This window comes from Leptonotus elevatus, chromosome 13, assembly GCF_054856555.1.
Source record: "Leptonotus elevatus isolate MCC_2025b chromosome 13, RoL_Lele_1.0, whole genome shotgun sequence".
NCBI classification, from domain to species: Eukaryota; Metazoa; Chordata; class Actinopteri; order Syngnathiformes; family Syngnathidae; genus Leptonotus; species Leptonotus elevatus.
This window is the reverse complement of record NC_141251.1, coordinates 14,699,413-14,723,108: the sequence shown is the minus strand read 5'-3', so window position 1 is coordinate 14,723,108 and position 23,696 is coordinate 14,699,413. Positions and strand designations below refer to the sequence as shown.

Here is a 23,696-nt window from a genome sequence, read left to right as displayed (position 1 = left end):
CCTATTTTTTTGGCAATTTTGTGGACATTTTATGGTAATTTTCAGGATTCCTTCTTGTTTTTGGAGATTTTATAGTTACTTTTTTTGAAATATTGTTCCCTCCTTTTCTTAAATCAATGTTCTGACTTTTTTTCGGGGGGGGGGGGTAATTTTACGGTAATTTCTGTGATTTCTTCTTCTTTTTTTTCTTTTGACATTTTACAGTTACTTTTTAAACATGTTCTTTTCTGCCTTAAAAAAAAATTCCGACTGTTTGGCCAATTTCATGAACATTTTATGGTAATTTTCTGCTTTTCCTCTTCTTTTCTTTTTTGTAAAAACTTTTTCATCTACCTTTTGTCTCTTTTTCTGACAAGTTAAAAATTTAGACTCTAACATTTTTTTTTTAATTATTTAATTATTAATTTTTTTAAATATATATCTAAATCTAACCTGGTAATAGCTAAATTGATAATTGTGATTCACTCAAGGGAATTCTTTACAAAATCAATCTGGGACTGCTCGGGAAAGGCGGGACAATCTGTACAATACTTTGAACTGATTGGACGACTTGGCATCTTGTAAACGTTTGTTTTGACCACTCAGGAAAACGGCTTAAAATGTCGTTTCCGGTCTCGTCTTAGGGGGAAAAAAGCACGAACATCTTTTCCAGATAAAAATGCACGAAGTGCCTCTTGCTGTTTAACATTCAACAAGGAACCAGTGAGTAATTCTGCAAAACAGAATTAATTGCAGCGTCCATTCGTCTATGTTTGTTTCCCCTGGAGTCAGCGCTTCCTGGTTTCGTCATAGCTTCATGTCAACACCTGATTGGTCCGACCCAAAAAAGGTCGGTTGCGAACGGATCCACGGGAGCAATACAAGATGGATTCTCGTAGTGTTTGTGAACAAATAGAGCGAGAATTCAGCTTGCTAGTAAGGTTGATCTAAATCATTAATTCATTTAAATAATATTTTATCTAAAAATAAAGATAAATATGTATATAAAAAATAATTTGTACTATGTTTTGTGTGTTTGTGTGTGTGGAGGAGGGGGGGGGGGTCCACAGGGAGCCACAGGAGATGGACTAAAGAGCCACAAACTGTAATGTGTATGAAAGTACAACAGGAGCCTTGGGAGTTGCACAAGCCAGGCAAATGTTTTTCACATCACACAAGAGAACTTTACATGGAATCTCTTGATAGATAAGAGACATAAGACCTTGGTATATCGAATATTTAGACTAATGCTCCATGCACTCACTGTCACGCCATCAAGTGAATGTCTCATACAACAGCTGGCTTTCCACTACAGCTCGTGCCCAATTGGAATTTAGGACCATACTGTTCAGACTTGCATTGACAGGGTTTATCAGATCTGTCCATTTATGCTCGCGCCCGCTGGCAGATCTATTCAAACAAGACTGATTGTAATCTAAAGATATATTTTTTACCCTGCCTCAATGCACATTTGAAGTGTGTCTCCTGCATGGCAAAGAAAAAAAATGACATGGCAATTGTGGCATTTGTGCTTGTTACGCTTCTTCAACAACTTACATATACAAACGTCAAGTCTTAAAATACCTTATATTTAAAAGGTCATTTTTCAATAAGCCCCAGAAAGACATGCAGCTGCGGGCACATGTGTGTAGTTTCTTTACCCCACACTAAAGGTCCGTCATGCTATCATGTTGTTAGTTGTAATCGTTACTGTGCGAGTGGCACATTATGATTTTCTGTTTGCACAACCTTGACCGTTTTTAGTAATCCATTGTCCGTAGGTCCTTTCATTGCAATTTGGTCATTTTGGTGATACTTGCAGTAGTCTAGCACAAAGCTTATCGGTACACTCCCCTCTAATATTTAATAACAGTAGCCTATTAATAATAATAGGCAAATATTTAATAATAATGAGTTAACCTGATTTACGTCTTTACAAAGAACATAACTCACTGCACTGGGAGCTGTATCCATTAATCAATTTTCTATGATCGTGTCCTCATTAGGGTTGCGGATGAGCTGAATCATAACTTAGCTAACATTGGCTGAGTGGTTTGAAAACCGGATTGCGCCATTTAAATGCTGGAGGGGGCCACAATTTTTCATCAGCACCACTGTGGGCCACATAGGACTGCGCACTTCCTGTTGTATGACAGATGTATGAAAAAAATGATTTTAAATGATGAAATGTGTGAATGTGTCTGTTTTTACTGAACCAATGTACAGAACTGCATCTGAATAAATTTTAATGCTGGAATAAAGCACGCTTAAAAAAAAAACGCTTTAATGCAAACAAGAAAAAAACGACTTCATCAGTAAAGCTCACCAGCTCCATTGCCCTCAAAGAAGCCAAGAAAGGCGCATGTGTCGTTTTATTGTGAAACAAAATAATCGGAAAACGTTTGCTCATGGCTGACTTGACACCATGCATGCACGCTCTTTCGCTCTTCCCCTGTGCGCGTGCGCGCGTGTGTGCGAGCGCGTATTTGACTGCGCTCGCTTCCCCCGCCGTCGCCCCTGCTCGCCCAGTCTTCTGCTGCACATCCACGGCGGAGCTAGACGCCGAGGAGGCGGACGGACTGGAGCTACACCTCGGCCAGCGGTGCTGGGTGGAGGTGCGGTGGCGGCGGTGGTGGGGGGCAAGCACACGACCCTCCGCGCCCTTCCTAAAGTCGAGGACCCATCTTGTCCTGGAGTAGTTTCTTTCTTTTTTTTTCCCTTTCTTTTTTAAATTATACAGTTTTTATTGTTGTTGGGTTTAGCGCACTTTTTTTTCTCTCCGTGGCTCCTCTCTCAGTTTGCGCACACTGTCCGAAATGGAAGATGGTCCGTCTTCGACAAGCTGTTTCAGAAGGTTCACGGACTGCTTCCTTGGGGCAAGTAGGTATACTTTTATTTTTAAGAAATAGTAAATTAGAAAGATGTTCCCCAAGCCTTGGAGCGTAGCGCGCGCAGAAGCAGTTCCGTGCGAACGCATCAACATTTTTGACGTCTTGTCTCCTCATGTGAGCTCACTTTAGTTTATGAATGACACATTGATGGCTCCTCCACGGGTGGGGACCTGGAAGCAGTCTGATTCGCTGCTTGTATAGTGTGTGCGGTCCGGTTTAATAAAACATGCAGCGTGTTGGTTGTGAGTCACGCTGAGGATATGAAGCAACGCTGTCACCAATCAAGAAATGCTAAATAATTATTTATTATCATTTAAATATGAGTTTTAATCAATTTCTGGGCATGTGTTAATTACCACATTTCATGTACAATATTATTATTGTAAGAAATGTGGCCTCTAAATTCAGAGCTGGCCCACACCCCCTTAAGCAAAATTATATATATATATATATATATATATATATATATATATAATTTTTTTTTTAATTTATTTATAGCCTAGAATAAAAAAAGTATGTAACAAAATGTCAAGCAAATAAATAAATAATAATGTACAGTAAATAAATAAAAAGGCACAAAATAGGGGACAATAATGGTCAAATATTGTCATTCCTAAATGTAAAAACACAAAAGCTTTAGTTAGAATAAACTATACCTTTAATCCAAACATTAAACTTTTTTGTTACTTCCTCATTACTCTCTTGACTGTTGATTGTTCTTGAATGGTCACAGAACCACAAGCAGGTGCTTTGTTTGCTCTGTATAAATTCACATAACCTCACCAAATAAACTAACTAGGAATGCGTTATTTAACTACCGCAGAATGTAGCATTAAAACAATTTCCTAAAGTAGTGCCATGCACTTATTACCTTGTGTAACTTTTTAAGCCCCCTCCACCCCGTCTCCCCCCAGATACACTCACATACATGCTTCTCAAAATGTCCAGTGTGTTTGATCTCCTCTTTTGTATGTGTCACTCGGCTGTACAGTCTACCACAAGGATGACGTTGTGTTTGATAGTATTTGCGATTAGCTAGCACGCATTCTATCACGCCACTTGAGATATTCCGTCACTGAGTCCGGTGACCTTTAGGGAATGTGCATTTTTTGGAATGTGAGTGATGGCAAAGCACACATACTAAAAATGTTGTTTGTGTATTTACTACAAGTATAAAGTACTTTTTTTTTGTGCATGAGTTGAGTTTCAGAGGCCACGCACAATATGCAAAATGGCTTAATTTATCATGTTATTGGGTGTCCATGTATACTATAGCTAGTCTTTTTTTGTTTGTTTGTTTGTTTTTGAATGTTACAAGAATAATGTCTAATGTGAAGAGTTGGAAAAGTTACATTCAATATTGTATTGTTTAATATTGACATTTGAAAGTATTCAGCGGTATTATAAAATGACTATCTCTGAATTGTAATGAGTTAGACAGCACCACATTACTTTTGCCAAAACAACTGTTATTCTGTAAAGTACGGCATGACATTAATGGAACATTGCCCTTTAAGACGGCAACAGTGGATAAAGAAATGACACCCTCTTCCACAAAACCTAGCGTGACATCAAAACCAATCATTGGTTCTGTTAATTGCAACTGCAGGCCCCAAAGCAGACGGGGAAGTATTTCTAAGTCTTTATTATATTAAAGTTCAAACAAAAAAGTTTGGTATGTTCACACAGTAAAAAACAGGCAAACCCATTAGCAACTCTACTAAGGAGAAAGCGAAAAATGCCAAATTAAAAGACTAATAAAAAAGGATTAGTCTCAGTAGGTAAAAATAGGTACAAAAGAAAACAAAGTGCTTCTGATAAGTTGGGAGGACATGCCATCAAAATAGCCAGCAAGGAGTAGAGACAAAGGATTACCAGGAAAACACCAGAATGTAACGGGAAGAACAAAGAGGAAAAATCAAAAATCAATTGTGAACAGAATCCTGGGAGCGAAACAGGATGAACTGCACCAACTAGTGGAAGAAAAAACAACAATTTAACTTATCGGTCAGTGAGAACGCTTCTTTGATTGGCTACATTCCGTTGACGTCACAGTCAATGTCATACACTTCTTCTATCAGGTTATACTGTGGGATGCATGGGGAATAAATGCCAAGTCACTATTTGCTTGTTTTGCAGCAACAAGATGATGTTTGCTATTGTTCGCGACCTCTGAAACGGGACTTGATGCAAGAGTGTCCGGCTAACGCAGACTCGAGCATGTTGACGTCGCTGCTTGCTCATCTCATTGTAAACCTTACACACAGTTACAGTACCATACTGCCCAGTTGTTTGTAGTGGCTTGTATGGATGCATTGTTGGACTGCCGCGTTCATTTAAGGTCAACCCTAATGTGATCTCTCAGGCATTTTTTTTTCCAACCCGATTGGTTTTTTAAACAAATTGCTTAACTGGATGAAGAACGCTGAACATTGTTAGGCAGGAAGCGCTCACTCTGGATATTTCCGGCCTGACTGCAGGCCTTCTCGCTTTTACCAACATCTTTTCCTGACACTTAGTGAAAATGTAAACACATGCTCGGCTTGGTCTTATGGAATGAAAATAAAAGCTGGATGTGAATGACTGAAGATCCCTTTGCATGGTAGATATTTTGCCGTCATTGATGTCAATGTATTGTTTGATTTTTTTTTTCAAGAATTATAACACACTTCAAATATCATATTTCTGTACTGCATAGCCTCACTCATATTGCTGGGTCCGGCTTTTGTAACCATGATCAACAGGGTTAAAACTAGGGCGTTGTGGCTAAGCAAGCAGTTTCTCATTCCAGAAGCAGAAAGCAGAGGCAACATAAAGCAAGTGTTCGTAAAGACAATTAAAGTGATTATTCATTTTCATTTTTCTATCCACATGTTGATGAACACTTACTGGTATTCTGGCTGTGAAATCTACATACAGTTTTTGAGAATTGATTGAACCTCGTCTCTTGTGTTAAGGTTTTGATGGGCTTCTGAGGTTTTCAGATTTCAAATCGGGCCCTGGAACTCATTAGGTTTGAGAATGACTTGGGTTACTATGATAGCATGTCAGAAGCTGGCCAAAAATGATCAGACCACGCCGATGTCCATGTTTTGCTTGAAAGACAAAGACAATTTGTCTTATTTCAAGGAGGACTAAGGAAATCCGAGGATTTGGATTTTTGTTGTGTTTGAAAATGGTTCTCAAGCGTTTCAGTTCCTTTCACTTTTGTGCGCAAGTTGAACACAAAGAGGTCTGCAATCGAGTATGTGCCGCTTGCCTGTGCATCCGCCACAACTCAATGCAGCTCTGCTTACCTTTGGCTTTGACATGAAAGTGTTTCCGACGTGTAGCGTGGCCATCACTCGAGAGTGGCATTTTCAAGCAGCCTAGCTTCCGAGAAACACCGCATAGGGGGTTATTATGTAATTGAGCTGAATTGGGATGGAAACATTAGCGATATTCTGAATGGTTCGCTCGCTGACATCTTTTTAGAAATTTGCCGGATAACTGAACATTTACACTGGCTTATAAAAGGGACAATAGCATCTTTGTCATCCCCACGGTAGCCCTGGATCAACGTCTTTGTGGTATGGCGTTCTTTAATGCTGTATTGTTGGACCAGCTTGTGTTGTTTAAAAAAACATTGCTATACAATATAAGGCATGCATTTCCAAATGATAACAGTCTTTTGTTTTCATTCAGAACACACACAAAAAAAAGTCATTTTAGTTGAGTAGACCAGTAAAATATACATACTTTCCAATTGACAGCGACTAAATGAACGGTTCCCTCTGATATTTTTGTATTCACCGCAGTGACTTGAATGCTGTTTACATTTAACACCTTAAAGGGGAGCCCTTGAGCACCAACTTTTCTCTTGCTTTAAATGCGTCAAGTTGAAGCCAAAGAAAATAAGCCTGAGATGCGCTTTCAAACCTTTTATGTCAAATTCTGGGGAGCACTGGATCAGCGCCAGGGCACAGTGCGCGATATTAGTGACAAAACAGATGACATTCTCCTCAAGGCATCCTCCATCCATTGACCCCGCTGTCAGCCGGTCAAAGTTTTGCTATCTGAGGGGATGGGAAAAGGCCAAAGACGGATAGATTCCTTTCCAACTTGTCCTCATGTTGGAGCTCATCGAAAAACGTGATCCAGGAGAAGACGCAGGATCTGAGTTCTGTGGTTCTCATTAGCAGCTTCCCATCAGTTCAACATCAGTCCAGATGTGCGGTGACGAACGCGACCCCGTCGTTGACAGGGCTCTGGGAAGCAGTGGAGGTAGTGGGAGGAGGGGTTGTGGTATCGCAGCATTCACGTCAAACCGGTGGTTTGGACAAGATGCTGACTCTGAGGAGTCGTGATTGGTGCCATCCTCACAATTCTGTCAATATAGTGGTTCACACTCACTTTCATGCATTGGCGCAGGCTCAATTCTAGCTCAGTGTCACGCTCGTATTCACTCAGTCCAGGATGGAATCCGCTGTCGCTTGAGTTTGACTCAACTTTTCCTCTAACCCTGAACAGGATAAGCGCTATAGAACATGGATAGATTGCAGAGCAATCACCGAGTTGAAAGGTGATGTTGCATTTGATGTGTCTGTGGCGTGTCACTGCTTGCAAGATGTCTTATCTACATCTCAGCTTGCCATTTATAGCCCCTACCCTTTATGTGTAAATGACCTGGGCCAAAGAAGTGGAAATAATGCAAATTACATTTCCATGGAGATTCTCTCTCTCTCTCTCTCTCTCTCTCTCTCTCTCTCTCTCTCTCTCTCTCTCTCTCTCTCTCTCTCTCTCTCTCTCTCTCTCTCTCTCTCTCTCTCTCTCTCTCTCTCTCGCTCTCGCTCTCGCTCTCTCTCTCTCTCTGATATGTTAGCATGTGTGTGCAGCAAGGTATAAGTTAAAGAAAAAAATACAGCTAAAAAAACATTCATGAAATAAAATAAAAACGAAAATGCTTTTCAAAAAACTAAAGTGAACTGATACTACATTTTATGTTTATAAAACTAACTACAAATAACTGGAATTATAGCAAAAAATCTTTTCATTGTTGTTAATACACAAGACACGTGAGCTTTCAGGGTTCATTTTAAATGTATTTATTTTGGTGTAACTGTCCAGCCTTACAGAAGAAGGAAGAAGGTCAAACATTTTGGGAATTATAGTTAATTTTACTGCACAATACATTAAGCCTTTTTTTTTATTATGTTGCACTCGACACTATATATAAAAATAAATAAATAAAATTAATACTAAAACTAATAAAAACTCAACTTAAGCATTAAAATCATCTAGTGATGTTAGATACCACTTTTTTTCAGACCAGTACAAACACAAGTACTCAATTCTTGAGTAGTTACCGATATTGTTGCCAGGTACCGATACCATTAGTATTTTTGATACAGCCTAAACGATTAATGCATTGTCCACAATATTGTCACAATTATGATGTATTTGCTGTTAAAGAATCATTTCTCAACTAAATTATTTATCTTTTTAAAATAGTATTTTTTTTTATGGACTGTCACATTGAGCAAGTAATGGAGGAGTTGTCATAACAGAGGATTGTGTCTCTGTCATGTTTTCTTCTTTAAGCAGGAAACTAATTGAGACTAGCTCAGCAGTGCCCCTGCAGGTTGCAGCAGGTAGTGCTTTAAGACGTTTTGTCCCACCCCTAATCAAGAAGTGTGACGTTTATCCATTCAATCTGACACCTTTGAACTGACTCGTGTTGATTTAGCAGTGTAGGTCAGGACACATTCTGCAGAGGAGTACAAGAAGTATGTGTGTGCACTCACCTGTATTTGCCCACGCACACACACACAGTCCTCATCTCCTCCCAGCTTGATGAGTAAATGAGGTGAAAAGTGGGAGAGCGGAATCCAAGCCTATTCACCGTCACTCTCAGTGGCCACTGAATGTCGGCGTTGGCCGCTGTGCTGCGCCCCTCTCACACGGTAGATAAGATAAGAACCACATGCTCTTCAAACCTCCTGGCAAGGGACTCCCAGACGGAGCTGCTGACGCACGCACCCTGCATCCAGGCCGACACTCCCCACCCCTCACACATCCTCTCCCTTCCTGCCACAGACTCTTGTCATGAAAAGTGAAAAGTAGTACCCTGGCACCTTGCCCTTGACTCTGTGCCAGGCAGTGTAAGCTTCAATACAAGTGGTCCTTTCCCCTTTTCACTCATTTTTCATGAGTGTAGCAGAGGAGAAACATGCTGCCCACTATAGATCAGCTAGACTTATGACGTGACCACTTGACATCATCTGACCGGAGCACTAAAGGCACAAGCTCACTTAACATGCTCCTGCACAGCTCACTAAGGTCATGACTATATCACCAGCACTCATATATATTATTTTTTTACAAAAACATTTACTTGCTACGTACATAGGGGTATTTCCAGGGCTACACACATATATATATATATATATATATATATATATATATATATTAGGGGTGTGACTTGCCTAGTACCTGGCGATTCGATTTGTATCACGATTCATAGGTCACGATTCGATTCGATACCGATTAATCCCGATACTAATTTATAAATAGATTATTAAGATTTTTTTTTTTTACTCAAATTTAGAAAATACTAATCAGTAAACTTGTATATGTACACTGTAAGATTTGTATGAAAATGTATTTATTTATCTGAAAATTCAGGCTTCTAACTGAGCCACTGCATTTAACAAACAGGTTGCAGTCTGTTTCATGTTTGGACAGCACTGAAATAAAATATTAAGGCTTAATGTTCGATTAATATAACATTCTTCCATGCTTAATGTCTGAATCCTAACCCTAAGTAAGACGTTTTGTTGAATATTCCCCCCAAAAATTAATGTTTAAAACTCGATTTGAGAATTGCACACTGTAATATCGCGATATATTGCAGAATCGATTTTTTCTAACACCCCTAATATATATATATATATATATATATATATATATATATATATATATACTATCAAAAGTTTACGAGAAAAAAACTCGCAAATTTGCAAGAAAAAAACTCAGAAACTTGCGAGAAATGGTAGCATATTGGCAGCCGTGGTTCAGGGTGTAGAGACGGTCGTTCAGTAACCAGAAGGTCGGTTGTTCGATCCCTGCTCTCCCCAAGTCATGTGTTGTTGTGTCCTTGGGCAAGGCACTTCACACACATTGCCTCCTGTGCTACTGTTTGGTGGTGGTCAGAGGTGACGTAGGTGCACACTGGCAGCCTCGCGTCTGGCAGCCTGCCCCAGGACAGCTGTGGCTACTTAAGCAGCTTACTGCCACCACAGTGTGAACGTGTAAGTGCATGAATAATGTATCCGTTCCATTGTAAAGCGTCTTTGAGTATTTATTAGATAGAAAAGCGCTATAAAAATCTGATGCATTATTATTATTATTAGCGTACTCACATGTTTGTGCCAGTACTTTTCGGTCGGGTTTTCAAATAAGGAGATAGTAATTGCTTCAGCAGAGGTGAACCATATCATATTAACTCATTCACTCCCTGCCATTTTCACTGAAGCAACCCCTTTCGCTCCCGGCTGTTTTACTGGATTTTGACTGATTTTGCAAGGCCCACAGAATATTGTGTTCTATTGCTATAAAAACATGGAATCTATCAAAAATAAAGAGTCTCTTCTTTCATCAGGAATAAAAAGTATATTTCTATCTGTTTCTGTTTTGCAATAGAATATAGCTTAAGTTTCATCATTATTTAAAAAATCTATTTAGAAATGTGAGTAATTTAGGTTTTTTTCAACATGGCCCTGGTTAATCTCTTTTGCTCTGCTGCCACCTGCTGGCCGTTTGTGTAGTAACTTCCATTTCTTCAACCGTTCTTTGCAGTTGAGAGGCTGCATCAAAGCCTTCTGTATGCTCTACCATACAGGGGGGGGGGGGGGGGGCGCAAAACGTATAAATACGTCTTTGGGACACTTAAAACATTTAAAATGCTATTAACATGTGGACAGTTATTTGGAGAATGTATTGGTACGCCATTTCTCATGATCCTCCACTGTAGCATTGCATTGATTACATGGATACTTTTACTTACTGGTACATTTTCTCCATTCTGCCACCTCACCGGTCAGGCATTATTGCTGGGCATGGTCCCACGCAAGCCCCACCTGTGCTGAGAAGCTTCCCTCACTGAAATCTCCTCATAACTGGATGCTTTCCATCAACAGCGGACTGGATTGAACTGGTAACAGAGAGCCAACAGCACGAAAGTTTGTTTAGACGGCTGAGCAGGAACTGTTGTGTGGATGTTTTACTGAGTATTAGATCATTCGCCTTGTGAGTAATTTGATGTTTAGTCTTGCTAAATGGTTCCTGCCTGAAAACTTGATCTTTCGTGAGTAAACCATCGCAATCACAGTTTTTTCTTCAGATTTGGCTCATTTGCCAGGAAATATACAGAGTAACTACCAATTTACAGGAAACTAATAAACTGCTAAAACTGTTGTTAGAATCCCCCTGCACTATTTTTTTTTTATTTGCCATTATTTACAAGTTTCACCTTCTGCACATCTACACCACATTCATAGCAGCTGTCTGTTGTCAAAAGATGGTCATTTTCTGAGTCAGCTTGAAGCTTTGCCAGCTTGGTTTGTGATTGAAATGTCATTCCTTTACTCTAATGAATCTAGCAGCCTTGCAACAGCAATAAAAACATAGAAAGTCAAATATGTTGCTCAAGAGTAGAGAACATTCCCATGCAATCCCAATCATTGTTCTACACAAAGGCTGTGGCTAGAAAAATAAGGCCTTGCTTCATAGCACTCTTTTTTTTCCAGCAATTCTCTAAAGGAGGCTCATATAAAAGAAATGTGGCGTCAAATAGACTCATGGGCATTTTCTTCTTGTGTGAAAGTGTAACAGGTCAGATGTCATCAAGCAGTTCGACATTTTCCAGTCCTGATTGAGAAAACGGGGGGAATACAACAGAAGGATGTTGGATTTATAAATAAATTACACTTCAGATAGGTGGCTTGAGCTCGGCTTCTTTCAAATGCTTTAATATCACTAGACTGTAGAATAGAAAGCCTGCAAAGTACTTAATGAAAACACTTCCCCGTGCAAAATATTTACTTCCATATTAAGTCAGCCCTTAGCTAATTGAATAAAAAAGCCTCGAGACTGGGATTGTACCTGACAAAAATCTACAGTTTTGCTCAAATCTGGCAAGTGTAATATTGATTGAGAGACTTTTCATGCTTCAGTTTGAAATGATGACAGCAGCGATCCAGACAGACTGCGACTCGTTTGGCCTTCCCTTTCCCAGTGTCAGGGTGCGGTGTGTTGTCGTCCAGATAAGTATTACGTAACAATACCTCACTGCATGAACTCAGGCTTCAGCTTTTACACAGGAAGCACAAGTCTGAGTCAGGCACCGCATCGCTGCCAAATGGGCTCGACTCACCCGTGAACACGCAGCGCAACAAGCTGCTGTCCGCCGATACAGGACTGGGAAGGTACTGCTATTCAGTCAATATATTTAGTCACTCAAGTTTTGGTGCATGCTATTGTCATTATACTAGTCATACTTCAAACATCAGGGAAGAATCTGCTTCATGGTGTTTATGGTTTAATAGCGAACAGTTTGATATTGTGGCAACATGCCATTATAATAATGTAACCCGGATGGCACCATTTGTTATTAATAATCCTTCCTCTATTTCCACATTTTGGTACTTTTCTCCTTATATACTGGACAAAAATATAAACGCAACACTTGTGGCGTTTGTGCGCCCTGTTTTCTTGACTTGAACTTGAAGGTCTAAGACTTTTTCCATGTTCGCAAAAGGCACACTTCTAAATGTTTCACCAGTTCATGACCTCCGCATTAAGCATCTTCATTTCCAGAATCATCTGAGACCAGCCACCTGGACAACTGTCGCAACATTTGGTTTGTTCCTGAAACAAAGAATGTGTGCTTAAATGGTTAGAAACCATTTATGGGAATCTCATCTGTCGTTTTAAACGACCTAAGAGGGTAAATGATAACATTTAATGGCGACTTTGGAGAGGTGTTCACTTCATGGATGAATTTTCACAGTACAGGACAGTTTGGACCGAGTGCATACAGACACCTTGACGATATCCTGAGGCCCATTGTTGTGCCTACCATCCATTACCATCACCTCATGCTGCGACATAAAAATACATGGCCCCATGTTGCAGGGATGTGTATAAAATTCCTGGAAGCTGAAAACATCCCAGTTCTTGCATGGCCAGCATATCCACCAGATATTGAGCATGTTTGGGATGCTCTGGATCAGCCTATATGATGGCCTGCAGTCCCTGGCAATATCCAGCAACTTTGCACACCCATAGAAGATGAGAAGGCCACAATTAACAACCTCTCTGCAAAATACATATGCATGTGAAATAGTCAATTACATTACATCAGTTTGCCTTGACGCTGCTTGACCTGCACAATCCCCCCGAAAACACACCGTCACATTGAAGTAAAACACTCTCTAGAGTACCAATTCCACGGTTGAACGTCCTCCAAAAGAAACATCCTGTTAACATTTGCTAAAACCCACAGAGCTTAGCTTTTTTTTATTCTTTTTTTTTTTAGGGAAATGAAAGCATGTACTCGTCACCTCGTTTTAAAAGCGGAAGTGTCTTGTGTAAATAAAATGCTTTGCTCATGTGCACACACATAATTTGTATGTAACTTATTTTATCTATTTGTCTAGCTAACTCTAGCTAGCTAGCTAACTCTAGATAGATAGATATCAATATATCTATCTATCTATCTATCTATCCATCCATCCATCCATCCATCCATCCATCCATCCATCCATCCATCCATCCATCCATCCATCCATCTATCTATCTATCTATCTAGAGTTAGCAAGCTAGCTAGCTAGTGTTAGCTAGACAGATAGATAGCTAGATAGATAGCTAGACAGATGGATAGATGGATAGATGGATAGATAGATAGATAGATGGATATCCATGATTCGTAACGTGTTGATAAATCCTAACAGACTATTTGCTTATAGGTCAGTACCTTCCTTGTGTTCCAAATTGCACAAAAGTTTCAGCAATGTTGTGCTCCCGTTTCTGTCTAAAGCAGCTCTCGTCTTCCCTCCCCCACCGCTTAAGTTGCTTTGATTTATTAAGCCATATTCCGCCGATTTGCGTCAGAGCTGGCCAGGAGTTTCATGAGGCCTTGCGCTTCTGAAGCCCTGCGTCTCGTGTCTGGACAGTGTCAGACTGCAGAGCTGCATCCTGCGCCCTCTAAAGCCTCCTTACATCTCATCTACCTTCCATTTCCTTATTTGCCTGCAAATGCAAGCCCTGTGTGACCTTGACACGCACGTATGTTTAATTCTGTGTTTGAACTAATATTTAATTCATATTATAACACAGTCACTGATGTACAAGCGTGGGGTTAGTTTCTACTCAGTGATGTTGTGAAAGTGTGTGAATCATTGTTTGTCGTTTGTCTTTTTGTGTGCCCTTTACCTGACTGCCCACCAGTCCAGTGTGTAGTTCACCTTTTGCCCCAAATGGGCGAATATTAAAAGAGCTGGACTTAATCCTTCATATTAATTTATTTTTGTGTTTTAAAATGAGATGAATGCACAATATATGCCATTTTTTTCTGTTTCATTTAACAATAGTTTTGTGTCATGTTTTTTTAAAATAGTACAATATACATGTAATTATTTCTTAGACATTTCAGAGGGTATAAGAACTTGGATTTGACAACTGTCAATTTCAAACATATTTCCGTTACGGATGAAGTGATGCTAATGTTGTTGTGCAAATAAAAGGTACAGAACTGTTGCATAATTATATGCAAAGGACAGAAAAAAAGCAAAACAGCTGCTAACCGTCTTCAATGTGAAATACTGTACAGTATACTTAAATTGCTCGAACCGCTGCCACTGTCAAACCTAAATCAAATGGAATTCTGCTAAATGTCACCACATTGTTACTATGGAGTAGGCTACATGCTACTATTTGCTGTTTTACTTTGTTAAACCCCTTTTTGGTTCATGCATGGACAAATACATAATCCTTTTGGGACTTTTTCTCTGATATTCTATTTTTATTTTTAATTGTTGATTTTTTGGGAGGCTGGGAAAAATAGACTCAACTTATTTCCTCCTTTGTTTGATGGTCAATTTTGTGTTATGCTTCTTCCAATTCAAACTAGTATTGCTTTTTGCATAGTATATTTGATTTGTGTGTGTGTGTGTGCATGTGTGTGTGTGTGTGTGTGTGATGGCAGACTGCCTTTCTTTACACAACAGCCAGGAGCACTTGTCTAGTTGGTCACCATCCATCCGAGGTATGGCATTTGTTTGATTAACTGGATGGCATTAATTGTTGCACGGTGTCGATCCTTGGTGTCTGTATAATGCTGGTTTTATATTTAAAAAAGAAAACTGTTGTCAAAAAGATGTTATTTTGGCTCACAGTTGAATGATATTCTCGTCCTGTCCTGAATCAGTAGTAGGCCGACAGCCCTTGATGACAGCGGATGACCTAAACATGTTGCTTTCTCCAGCAGACGCCAGTGGTGTATTAAAAACAAATTCCCCTCAACAGAAATGTGGCAAAAGACTTTTTCCCTGACAACAAAAACGTTAACCGCAGCACTTAGCGACCTCTCAAGAACCTAATTGCCTATTAAGCACAATTGAGTTCTCCTTTATTCTGCTGCCTCTGTTGGGGGCTCCCATCCCTTGAGACACAGCTTGACTGTAAACATATAAGCATGGCCCACCTGTATGAGTACTTAAGGTGCTTACCTTACTGTAACAGCATGTCACATGTTGTCACACAAAGTAATACTTCCTCTTCCTGTATCTTGTTTTTCTCCGAACTTCCCTAATATGTTTTTTCCCCCCCCAAAAAAATCTCCTTTCATTAGTTATTCATGAGCACGGCTGTGCAGTAGGTGAGCTAAAACAGTCTTTTGCTTCTGTGCTTCTCAGGCTTGACAGATGACAAAGTGAAGGCCTACCTCTCTCTGCACCCGCAGATGCTGGATGACTTTGTGCTGGAGAGCGTGAGCGCCGAGACGTTGGACAGATGGCTGAAAAGGAAGACCAGCAGCAGGCCTGCAGGTACACCTACGAACACGCACACTCGTCCTCAAACGTACTTTTCGGCATCACTCCAACGTCATGATTGGAACTGCTTACTTCAGTTTCAGTTTATTGACAAGATTTGTAACGTCTGTCATGTGTTCCTTAGGATATGTTTGTACGTTTGAGCACACCTAATCCCAAATAAGTCAACCACTAATATGTGTGATATACAGACAAAAGAAAGGGTACAGGGTCGTCGGTTGTTTACAGGTTGTTGGATGTGTTTGAGCGCTCCATGTTGAGTGTGTGTACCTCACCGCACTCAGCTCGCTGTTTCCCAGACCAACGGCATCCATCAAGGGCCCACAGTGCTGGCGCACAGCCCAGTCGAGCTGCTGACGTCAGAGGCGTCCTCCAGGGACATGCAGCTCGGCTGAAGGGGGCCCAGGGGAGGGGAGGGGGAGGTTGCTTGGGTTTGGGTTGTCGGCGGTGGCAGCGAGGGCGCTGGCTGTGGGTGTGTTGTAGCAAAGGAGGAAACTGGCGCAGGGTAGATTTGTCACATTTTTGTAGCAGCTCTCTTCATACAAATAGAAGGGTGTCCGTTCCTCAAGGCCCTGGTGGTAATCAAACTCTCTGGCGCCAAGTAGGAATAACTCACCGAAGTCATTCGGCTTGGGTCAGTGCAGAGGAATCAGAGCAGAACTTTATCACAGAGCAGTGAGGGAGAAGATGTGAGATCATTTTACGGAGGAGTTTAGCCTGCTTGGTACAAAAACATAGAGGCAATCAGTACCAAAGACGATTTTGCATTTTCTGGCACTCGGACCGTTTGCTGGGCCTTGTTTCCACCAAGCTGTATGAATTTGTTCTCTTTAGTACGCTATATATTTTTTATTGTGTTCCCATGGGTCCCAAAGGGTCCCAAAGAACCCCTTTGTTGGGGTCCTCTCTGCAATTTGATACACTTTGTTACACTTACAATCAAGGAAGGTATCAAAGCCATGTTTTTATACATCCTGACTTAAAACTTGTAATATTTGGTGTTAATGGAAGAGGAACGTGAGTAGAATATTCATTAGAAGTGACAGTAATGGTCGGTAATGCGTGATAAAGCAGAAAGACCCTGGCGATGTTAAAGTACTTTTGTTCAATTTTAGCGAGTGATTTAGAGCCGCACCAATCGGAGATGACTTACAGTTACTGGTTTTATTTTAGCCTCTCAATCAAAGCCACATACTGTATATTGTTGACCATTATTTGTGAACAAAGGCCTTTGATCTGGATCATAAACAACTGGTGTTGTATTTGAGTACAATCTGTTTGTGATGTTTGCCAAGGAGCACCGAAGATATAGACTGCTTTAAGCTTCTTTTACATTAGCTAGCAGCTGACTAGCTAAGCTTCTTTTACATTAGCTAGCAGCTGACTAGCAAACTGCTACATGCTTGTGGCGTCATCAAATGATGGCAACAGAAGGAAACCTGAAACAAATTATTTAAAATGTATTTTCTCTCAACAGTAACTCAACTCTGGATGTACGTCATAGCAATTGGCAATCCAAATCTTACCATGGTGAACCACATGAAACCGTGCCACTTGGTTAGGTCACCATTAAATGTGCATTCTAAACACGTTTTATTATTTGCGAGGTAGTGGTGTGTCAATCGGGGGCAACTAGCTTGGACTAGCACCAGTATTGAGCCATAGGGGTATTCTTTTTGTACTGTATTTTTCTCTTTTCCCATCTGCTGCTTCTTCAGCTATATCCTATTTTTCTACTTCACATCTTAACATTGTTTCATGCGTAACACCTAATCGTGAAATAAGGAATCACAAAGTGTTTATGAAAAGCAAATACGGTAGGCTACAGTTGCAAAACCCTGCTGTTTGTATTGTAACCCTTGGTGTCCCTAATGAAGTCTTGACCTGAAGACCAGAAACTGTGTATGGTGATGCTAAATCTAATCGATATGAAGCCCCCATACCATTAAGGAAACAGACTTGAGAAGAATTGGCAATAGGCTACATATATGCACATACTGTAATGCTTTCCACCTTATCTATAAACAGATACCAGAACAGGGCATCCGAACACAGGGATCAGTCAGGATTAGGCTCTCAAGAGACAGACACCATTGTTAGCAGGAGTCGATGCATTGTCAGGGTCGGGATCCAAATTTCCAGTATAATGAACATTGTTGCATTTGCTCCACATGCCGATTTTGTTCCTTAATAATAAATATTCTTTCCGCAAGTAGTGCAGGCTTTAATGAAGTAGAATCTAACGTTAGGATGGGAAGTAAAGGCGTAATTATTGTGATGTTTCTCTATTGGTAAGCCACTTAGTGGTGGTGATGTTGCTTGGACAACATGTGTCCATAAATTTAAGGGGTGTGGAAGCCAACCTCATCACAGCCCTAGAGGAGCCTAGCTCCTTTGGTATGAACAAAACCAACTGCATGCCAACCATGTAAAACCCCCAGTCTGCTGGTTTTGCCTCAGGAACCGTGACGCCAGCCGACCTCTGTCCATCACATGGTCTGGAACACCACTTGAGCACTGCCCCAACCCAATCTATCTTGGAGTCACCCTGGACCGCAAACACTCTTACAAGAACCAACAAGGCCAAATCTAAAGTTGAGCCCCGAAATAACATCTTACGGAAATTGAGAAACTCAAAATGGGGCTGTCCTGTACTAACAAACTTCTGAAGAAATGGGGGACTGCTATATAACAGCACTTGAAGAAACGAAAAAAGGAAGCGGCGGCGCCTCTGAGTTAGTAACCTTTATTTTGTTGCAGTAGTTCTTAAGTTCTATCAACAAAAAGTTCAAATTTAAATAAAATCCCACCTTTAAAAAAGTTTCTGTTAACTTACATGTTAACTTCCTCACAGAGCCTGTTAGCATTACCATCCTAACAGTTCACGTTAGCATTTTATCCTGTTACATGAGGTGTATAAAATAGTGCCTGAATACAAGGTAGGGCTCAGCCATTAATACATTTTCTTGATCAATTTGGGTTTACTTGACAGGGCAATGTTGTTTTTTTCAGCTTTTGTTGTTCAAAGGCTCTCGTACGCAATAGCTGCTAACTAGCTTACAAAAGCAGAGCGTGTGTTGCCCATTTAGCGACTTTTACGACCCCGTTAGCGAAAAGTTTTAATTAATTCCTGCTAATTCCAGACAAAATGAGCAAAGTCATTTTCACATTGTTTTACGACGTGACCATTAACATGGAAATACGGGAAGTTGCTAACATGTTAATTGTTAATTTTTAAAATAGGTTTTTCATAGCAGCAACAGAACAATTGGAATCACAAAAAGGAATCACAAAAAAGTGACACAACCCTTTACTTAATGCTTAGCCTATTCAAACATTTTGGGAAAATAGACTTTATATGTACGGATTGTCAATTGACACTCTTTTTCGTCTTTTGTTCTCTTTACACATTTGTGGCAATAAAAGCAGTCGTTTCCGTTTTAAAGGTCTAATTCTCTTTCAGTCATATTTTAGTGACACTTTTAAGAGCTGAGTTTTTGTATTGTTTCTAAGCTCAGCGGGCCCAGTCATCATGTGATCAACGCTGAGTTAACTGCTTCCTGGAAGCAGTCCCTGCAGCGTGTCCCGTTCTTTCTTATCATGTGATGGACAACATTGGATTACATCAGCTTTACCCACAAGTGTGTGTGTGCGTGTGTTTGAGAGAGACATTTTGATGTACATGTCTATTTTTGCACGCACGTGTTTACTCTTTTTGCATATACTATTTTATTCTATCATCTCATAGGTTTTTATTTAGTCCTTTTGCTACAGATGTTAGATGATAACTTTTTGGGACGTGTCAATAAAAGGATACTAAAAGACCATGTTATGTACACATACATGTCTAATACTGAAGAGGTCTCTGGTGGAAACTCTTGGCCTGTGTTGGTCAAGATTCTGTCATTGCAATAGCTCAAATCTTAAAATATGATTGGTTAGAGACAAGATCATTTGATTTTTCCTTTGCAAGATGTTTTCAAGTTATTTTCATCCTTCATCTGCAATTGAACAGCACCCATGTTAGATTTGTGATTGACAGTCAGTGGTAGAGGATTGCTGTAATGGCGGTGCCAATGCTTCCTTTGGCTTATGACAGTTTTGCCAAACTTAAGGCATCAAAACCACCATTCCATGTTGTCACTGTGTGGAGCCAGTGGTTTCGGGAGAGTAACACTGAAGCGCTAACTGCTACGTTAGCCCAGATGGCCATGCAGTGGCGGACTTTGTGCATCTGCACAATTGATGTAACTCCTGCTCTTTGTTGTGCTGTGAAATGTCCATTGTTTTATATCAGACTGTACCATCATCGTCAGTATCATAATTATAGAGACACTGTTCGTACAGGTACTGTACGTTGTGTAATGCATTCTTAGTTTGTAAGCTGATTATTGTGCTGTACGGTTTTTAAAGATATTTGTACACATTTAAAATGCTATTTAAGTGATTTGGGATCTTAGTTTGTGTTGTATTGATGGTTAGAAATATATATATATATCAAAGACAAATTGATACGTATCACTATCTTAATATATTTTCAGGTAGAATGATTTAGTTCAGTTCAATGCACTCACATCTGAATCAAAACTGATTTTCCAATTCAAATCGGTTTTCCTTACATCCCTAATAATTTTTTATCATCATTTTTAGGGGAGTGTCAATTATTCACAGATATTCACGATTTGTGGTTGTGCTCAGTCCCTATCTCAAACGGAGAGCAAGAGTCCACTGTAGTTCTATTTAACTCATTCACCGCCATTGACGGTTATAAACGTCAAAAAATAATAATTGTAACTATTTCTATTAGTTTAACTTTTTTTTTCTACTTTTGTTAACAAGAGTTGTGAAAACCTAGATTTTTTATTGTACATTTAGAACAGATATAAAATGTGTGATTAATTGTGAGTTAACTATTCAAGTAAAAAATAATAATAATCTATCATCTCAACAGACGATAATTTTTTTTAATTGTAATTAATCGCATGACTTCACTAGTTAACTCACGATAAATCGCAAATTGTACTTATTTATTAGTTAGTTACTTATTTATTTATTTTACTCTTGTTAACAAAAGTGGGGGGGAAATGTTAAACTAATAGAAATAGTTGAAAGGAATTTTTGAGATTTATAGCCGTCAATGGCAGTGAATGAGTTAAGTGTGGTAATCCAGATCAGGCGGGTTGACCATCCCAATGCCGCTTTGAAAAAGTGCTTGAAAAATATGTATTCTGTTTCAGATTAGACGCTTTCAACTGAGCCTAAAGGCCAAGCGTGTTAAGCAGCTGATTCCCCATTTTAGATCACAGTGTGGATAGCACTGACACACAGACAAAGATGTGTTTGTGTGGCATGCCCCAGTTCCACATACCCCCCACTGGTGGGATAAGAGCTCCGTCTCACCTGCAGGGCTTGCCACCAGGGCGAGGGAGGGGATGCGGGTGCGCATGCCAGCACAACAAAACACTCTTGGTTCAGCTTCAAATGCTGGAAAAGTGTTGTCTGAAATACAGCTAATTTAAAAATAACTACAATGTGTGTTAGTTGATGATTAACGAGTGTTGGGAACTCCAACTCTGGGTGGCATTCTTTTGCTTTTTTCAAAGGTGCAAATCTGTCATTTCAAACTTGCCAGTTTCCTGGAAGACAGCAGACGACATCTTCACCAGCCACTACAGTATGTCCTCCATAAACGAGGTCAATTGAAGACCACCACTAGGCTGACACGTATCGAGCGCTGAGTCAGTCTGGCCGCTTAGTGTCCTGTGGGAGATTATGTAACCGTGGCAGCAGATCAATAAAGCTCCCGTCAATGATCTTGCAAGTTAGACGCAGCCAAATGAGGGATTGTGCATAGCTGAAAGGTCTCAGTCCAGAGTAGTGTCCACACACCTTCTCATTCATGTTTGTGTCCTCAACAACAGTTCACCAAAGAGCTTTGAATTTGGCTATACTGACTCTCGTTTAGTTTTTTCAGTTTGATAAAGTCTGAAAAACTCGTATTCATTTAAAGTAATTTTCATAGTTCAGTAGACGTGTTCTCTAGAGTTATTGGATGGCTTTGTTCACGCCCACGACCGCAGCAAACGGCAATTTTTAAATGCAGCAGCTTGCACGCGTCTGGAAATTGCCAACACCCGGTCTAACCTGCCTCTGCACATACTTAGACTAAATATTAATGAATACAGCGTTACCTCGTTTTCCGCTGGGGTTAGGTTCCAAAAAATACCCACGATAAATGAAATCCGCGAAGTGGTTAGCTTTATGTTTTATATTTATTATAAATGTTTTAAGGCTCATTTTCTCACATTTCTCTCTTGTCTAAACATTCTCAATGTTCGAACCTTCATACATTTTATAAAATAGGTACATAACTGTAAAAAATAAAATAAAATGCATGCATGATTGCACCAAAAAAAATGAATCTTTAAAGCAGATTTTACTTGAGGATCATGCTGTAATTTCTCAAGAATAACGTCCTTTTTTTTGTTTGTATTATACACGAGTACACGCACAATTAAGAAAATTATATGTAATATAATATCCTATAACACACAACTGCATATATACATACTGATATATGCACAATTCTGACTATGACAAAGAAACATTTTATTTATTAGTTATATATTAGACCGCAAATGGCCAACGGGTCGTAGTTTGGACACCTTTGATTTAGACAGTCTAACATCTTGCATAGTTTCCCATCCTTTGTAATCTAATATTTCATATGGACTACATGTAGCACTGGATATAACATTAGGTCTTACTGCATCCAGACTGTGTTGGAATTCCTGCCATTCATTTAGCATTGAGTTTCATTCCATTATTATTCAAATCAAATTCCATATTGGATTGTTCAGTAACAAAGACTCACGTGCTATACTAGTTTACGGCGTTTAAATCTTCTATGCAACAGGCATCAAAAAGTCATTTTTGAAACAAACAAAAAAACTGCCTGTAAAAAAAAAAAAGAACGATGATTTGTCTTATTTTTCTCAAAGGCTTTGCATTCTTTAAGTGCAGTTCCCTGTCCTCTGTTTGACGGCACACATGGCCAGGGGTTGACTTTAAATAGCAACTCACGGCTAACTTAGGAAACTAAGGGAGGCATGTTTAAAACAGCAAACAATGTGGCCGGCTCTAATTCTTTCTTCACATGCACAGAGGGTTGTTTCAAAGCTTGCACCAGCTTGAGTCAGCAAGATTTCTTTTCTCCAATGCACCCGAGGCTTTGCATGGTTGGATCACATGAAATGATATCAAAGCGATCAGAGCACTTTCTGCTCTTGTGCTCTGTTGACTCATGTGCGCTGAAGACTGCTCAAACTGTGTGAATGATTTTATTTTCATCCCAACTAGTGTAAATCCAGTAACTGTTATCATTGGCTATCATCAAATACTGTCATGAATGTCTACATCCAAAGTCAATTTTCGTGTGTTTAGTGTCTTCCCAATAGCCTCAAATCCCTCCAGGAATTTGCACAAGAGGTCTCGGAATTTTCTACTTGTCAAGTCAAATGATTTCTCTCTGGATTTTGCTTTTAATAGCATCATAATTGAAACAAATGTCTCCCCGAGTAAAAGAAGAGGAAATATAAATCCACAATTTATGTGCAATGCGTCCTTCTTTTAATTTATTCATTCATTTTATAGTCTTGCAAACAGTGCTGAGAATTCACCCAGCCTTCAAATGGACGTTTCCTGTTGTTTGCATTATTGCTGGAAAAACTGGATG

General features: G+C 39.8%; 1 protein-coding gene across 7 annotated transcripts in view; it reads left to right on the top strand.

Moving 5' to 3' along the window:
* pde10a (phosphodiesterase 10A) overlaps positions 1 to 23,696 on the top strand; it is a 59,334-nt gene that overhangs the window by 16,903 nt on the left and 18,735 nt on the right. For 4 of the 7 annotated variants that reach the window (XM_086093643.1, XM_086093644.1, XM_086093642.1 and 1 more), the window contains exon 2: positions 15,824 to 15,955. In XM_086093643.1, coding sequence (XP_085949769.1) covers positions 15,824 to 15,955 — 132 coding nt within the window. Of the gene's footprint in view, positions 1 to 2,445; positions 2,860 to 15,823; positions 15,956 to 23,696 lie in introns of those variants that run through there. The other 3 variants (XM_086093646.1, XM_086093645.1, XM_086093648.1) reach the window with 2 other exon arrangements.